At 64.5% G+C, this 4,990-nt stretch overlaps 1 protein-coding gene across 1 annotated transcript; it reads right to left on the bottom strand.

The window, feature by feature from the left end:
• Window positions 1-224: 224 nt before the first annotated feature.
• LOC112896420 (subtilisin-like protease SBT1.5) lies at window positions 225-3,183 on the bottom strand. The gene has a single exon (XM_025964379.1). It carries the CDS (start codon window positions 2,939-2,941, stop codon window positions 509-511), a length of 2,433 nt encoding a protein of 810 aa, XP_025820164.1. The 5' UTR covers window positions 2,942-3,183; the 3' UTR covers window positions 225-508.
• Between the last annotated feature and the right edge of the window lie 1,807 nt (window positions 3,184-4,990).

The raw sequence follows: 4,990 nt of genomic DNA, 5'->3' as shown, positions 1-4,990 counted from the left end.
TTTGCCTTTTGACGGTTGACAAAGCGGCCAGCCATTCCCTCCATCTCCTTGCGAAATCTGAAGGCCAACGAGCGAGCGAAGCGAATTGAAAGCGTGATGAGATCCCATTGCAAGGACACCCTGCCCCCGCTCCGTATCTCATCCGCAAAGCATTGGCATCGCACTTGACACGTCCTGTCCATGTGAGCTCGGGTGAGGACCATTCAGTCACGCATCGCAAAAGCTGCTTGAGAAACACCCTCCCATAACCCCGTTGAACCGCTGCAAAAACCGCACACTGCCATGCTTCAGAAAAGGGTGGGAAATGAAAGCACGAGGATCAGAAAGGGAGGAGGCCAGAGAAGTAGAGAACTCCGAGCCAGAGTTCCAGTCTTCCCGTATAGCTTACGTAGCTAATACTACTAATTATACAGCTCTTCCATGGCGTATACTACAGCTAATACCAACCTTAAATCAAACAGCACTAATACCTTACGGACACGGACGCAAGGTCCACGGCCACGGCCTCTCACTGCAACGGCGCCTGCACCGTCACCACGATCGGGCTGCGGACGACGTGCCTGCCGTCGCTCCACGTCAGCGCGCCGCTCCGCACCTCCGAGCTCCCGGGCTCCATCCTCTCCCCGGGCGCCACCGCGGCCTCCACCCGCACCGTGAAGCTCAGCCGCTGCCCGTCGCGCCGGAACGCCAGCTGCCGGGGCTGCACCGTCACGTTGCACCCCTCGGGGGCGCTCACCGACGCGCGGTACACCGCCCGCCCGCCGCCGACGTTGGTCGCCGTCCGGATGAAGTGGGTCCTCATCGTCGCCGCCGCCGTCCCGGCGCCGGCGGCGGCGAACGTGGCGGAGAGGGACGGGTAATTGAGGTTCCCCGCGTGCCCGGCGCGCCGCGCGCCGCGGCAGTCCGCCTGGCGCCGCGTGATGGCGCGGATGTTCTGCTCCGTGTAGTTGAGGTTGCACAGGAAGCTGATGTAGTCCCGCGGGGCGATGTCGTAGACGAGCCCCGGGTCCATGGCGCGCATCGGGTCCACGTGCCCGGCGCCGAAGTCGAACGCGCCGGCCACCGCGCCCGTCGACTCGTCCACCATCGTCCCGTTGCGGTTGTCCCTCACGTAGGCCGTGGTCATCAGCGCCGACTTGATAGCCGCCGGGCTCCAGGTCGGATGCGCGGCCTTGAGCAGCGCGGCGAGGCCGGACACGTGCGGGCAGGCCATGGAGGTGCCCGAGAGGATGTTGAACTCGGTGCGCCGGGTGTCCGAGGGAATGCCGGCCGGGCCCACGCCGCTGGGCCACGCGGCCAGGATGTTGAGGCCGGGGGCTATCAGGTCCGGCTTGAGAATCTCCGGGGACTGCGGGTTCGGGCCGCGCGCCGAGAACGCGGCCACCACCGGCGCCGGGTGCACGCCGAGGTGGGTGCCTTCGAACACGATGGTGCCCGTGGCTGGCCTCTGCTTCGTGGACGACGCGATGTACTTGCGGAGCTTCTCGCCCGCGGCAGCGCCGACGGCGGTCGCCGGCAGGACGTGGCAGTCGGCGACGAGGCCCTCGCCGTCGAACGCCCCGTTGGCCAGCACCATCCCGATGGCGCCCGCGCGGCGGACCACGTCGCCCTTGGCGGCGCGCGAGTTCACGCCGCGGTCGCACACCACGATCTTGCCGCGCACCGCGGCCGGGTTCAGCGACCCGTCCAGGCACATCGACGCCGAGTAGCCGTCGGCCGCGGACGAGGACGCGCCGCCGCCGCCGCTGGCCCCCGCGTACACCAGCTCGTACATATTGCCTGTCTCGAGCGCGGGGCCCCCGTACACGCTCACGCCGTCGAGCACCTGGCCGTCGCCGAGCCGCACGTTGGCCGGGAACGCGCGGTCCATGGACCCGGCCCCGACGGTGGCCATCCAGGGCGCCACATTGGTCACGGTGAGCCCGCCGGGACCGCCGTTGCCGGCCGAAGCCGACACGACGATCCCCGCCTCGGTCGCGCCGAACGCCCCAATGGCAATGGCGTCGAGGTAGTACGGCACGACCACGCCGCCGACGCTGAGCGAGACCACATCGACGCCGTCTGCAACAGCCGCGTCGAAGGCCGCGAGGATGTCGGAGTCGAAGCACCCGCCGACCCAGCACACCTTGTACGCGGCCAGGCGCGCCTTGGGCGCCATCCCAGCCGCCACCCCGCGCGCGTACCCGAGCGTGGACGCCGGGAACACGTACCTCCCCGCGGCGATGGACGCGGTGTGCGTCCCGTGGCCGTCGGTGTCGAGCGGTGACCTGACCTCGGCGGTCTCGTTCATACGCCCCGAGGTGGCCTCGTACCCCTTTGAGAAGAACCGCGCGCCGACGAGCTTGCGGTTGCAGGAGGTCGGCGGGAACCCGGGACCCGACGCGCACACCCCGCGCCACCGGGCCGGAACAGGGCCGAGCCCGCGGTCGTGGAAGCTGCGGTGCGCGGGGGAGATGCCGGTGTCGACGATGGCGATGACGAGGTCGGCCCCGAAGTCGGAGTCCGCCAGCAGCGCGGAGGGCGGGGAGGAGAGCAGGCCGAGGAACCTCGGGGAGCGCGTGGTGGCGAGGCGCCGCACGCGCTCGGGCACCACGGCCGCCACCCCCGGGGCGGAGGCCAGCGCGGCGGCGGCCGCGGGGGACATCCGCGCGGAGAAGCCGTGGAAGGCGGCCGAGTAGGTGTGGATCAGCGGGCCCCCCTCCGGCCAGCCCCCCGCATCGTCCCCGGCCGCCGCCAGCACCGCCGCCTCGTACCAGTGCGCGTGGGTCGGGTACACCGACGGCTTCGCGTCCGCGTCCACCCGCACGATGTAGGTCCGCTCCACTTCCCTGCCGCCGGCGTCCGCGGCGGCGCCCGACGCAGCCGCAAGAGTCGCAAGCACCAGCAGCGGCGGCAGCAGGACGGAGTAGCAGAAGCAGCGCGGCCGCATCAGCAGCGCCATCGCGCAATGCCGGATCGGGGGGGATCGGATGGCGGCGGCGGGAGCGGCAGCGATGGGGCGGAAAGCGGAAAGCGAGGCGCCTCGCTTGCCACCTCGAGTAAAGAAGAGGGAATGTGGGAGGCGGCCAGGCCAGATGCGGTGGTGCCGTGGTGGTACGGGGACGGGGAAGGAGCGGTGACGCGGCGCGGCCGTGGATGCGGCCGGACTGGACCGGACTGTGTGGGAGACGCGGAGCGAGTGGAGCGGAGTGGCCGAGTGGAGGAGGAGGAGGAGGAGGAGGATGGCTGGCCAGATGGGCCGACGCGGGCGTGGGCCACCGCGTGTTTGGACTCCGGCGCGCGCCTGGAGCCTGGTGCCCGGTGCGTACGCCTTTGCCTGTGCGTGTGCGGCTGCCGCTACTTGCTGTTGCTGGTCACGGGTGGGAAGGAGGAGGACGGCTTGAAATAGCAGCAAGGTAAAGATTTGGAGCGTGTAAAAAAAACTCCGCGCAATTCACCGTTCAGGGCACGAGCATGGGCAAGAACTGCTACCACTATTCGCAGCCCGTTCCAATCTGCATCTGCTGGGGCGCAGCTGGAGTCTACTTGCGCACTGTTTCGTCACAGTTCCATCAGTCCATGCCACCGGTTTGCTGTGGCCACTGTCGAAGCGGCGGGGAACGGACGGAGGGCCATGCGACAGGTCTCGATTCGCCAGGCACCCCACAATTGCCATTCCCGGCGCGAAGGCGCACTGGGCATGCGATGCAAGAAGTTGGACTGAAAGTGAGATCCGCGCAGGAGTACAGGACCGAACGAAACTGGAAACACCAGGGGCAGGGCACGCCCCGCAGCCCCGCTGCTCGCACCCACTGGAGCTCCACTGCAGAAGACATCGCTCGTAAGTCATGACTGGCGAGTGGCAATCTCCCAGATTAGTAGTGCTTGACTGGCGCGGAAGGCACCTGTCTGTTTGACCTTTCAGCACCATAGCTCACGCACCCGCCGCGGCATGCGGGATGCGGCGACCACGCTCCGGACAAGGCCTCGCGGCGCCGGTGCCGGAGTGCTAGCTAGCGACTGGCGCGCCGGTGCCTGGACCTCGGCGTCAGAACGTTTGGTGATCTTCTCGAAAGGTGAAGTGCCGGAGTGTTGAGGAACCGAGAGTTCCGTGGCGTTTTCCCGAGGCAGCCGTCTGCCGGTTAAAGCGCCTGCCCGTTTCATGAACCTGGATGCGGATGGTGTTCGCCAGCTGCGTGGCGCGGACCAGCCAGGTGCCCAGGTGACCCTGGTCCATGCAACCTTGACCATGATGGGCAGATAGATGGCAACCATAAAAGAACGATGCTCCAGCTGTGCTTTGTGGAACTGCATCTGATGAATGTTCTCATGGAATTAAGACAACTGTTAATGTGGACATTCAGCAAAAATCCGCACTCCGTACATGGAATGTATGGGGTAGGTGCTACAGATGCCCTTGCAGGCTGCAACTGCAAAGCTCCTCTTTCATGCTCCATGCCTGATATCATGTTATGCTGCAACTGCAAGCGCTGGTACTGAGATCTGCAGATCCTCATATATGCCAATGCTGAAACTATAGCTCAATCTTTATACCGTATGAACCGGCCAACCAGCCTATTCTATTTTCTCTACATGGTAATTGTAACTCCTGTCAAGTTTTTCGCTATAAGCTGAAGACTGAAAGGGCGTGCACGCAAAGCAGCAAAGGAAAGGATGCACAATGGCAACACCAAAATGCTGGAAGGTCAGCCAAATAACTCAAGGGGCCAAAAAGGACCAACTTCGTGGAGAATGTCATGGCCTCATACCAACTGGTCGGTTTCCCAGTTGAAAATGCAAACTCAACAGTTCCGACCATAAAAATGTCGTCACGTGTTGTCACAAATCAGGGTATCAGACTGATTTGCAGTGCTTTCCGCGCTTTCTTCTAGCCATACTGAAGCAATTGTCATTCTGTTCAGTTGAACAGTTGACACGGCTGAGAAATCTAAAAAAGATAACAAACCTATATGTCATTATCAAACATAAGACACTCCCTCCAATGGAATAG

The sequence above is a fragment of the Panicum hallii genome, chromosome 6 (genome assembly GCF_002211085.1).
Source record: "Panicum hallii strain FIL2 chromosome 6, PHallii_v3.1, whole genome shotgun sequence".
Lineage (NCBI taxonomy): Eukaryota > Viridiplantae > Streptophyta > Magnoliopsida > Poales > Poaceae > Panicum > Panicum hallii.
The sequence above is the reverse complement of the archived record's forward strand: the minus strand, read 5'-3'. Positions and strand labels throughout refer to the sequence as shown.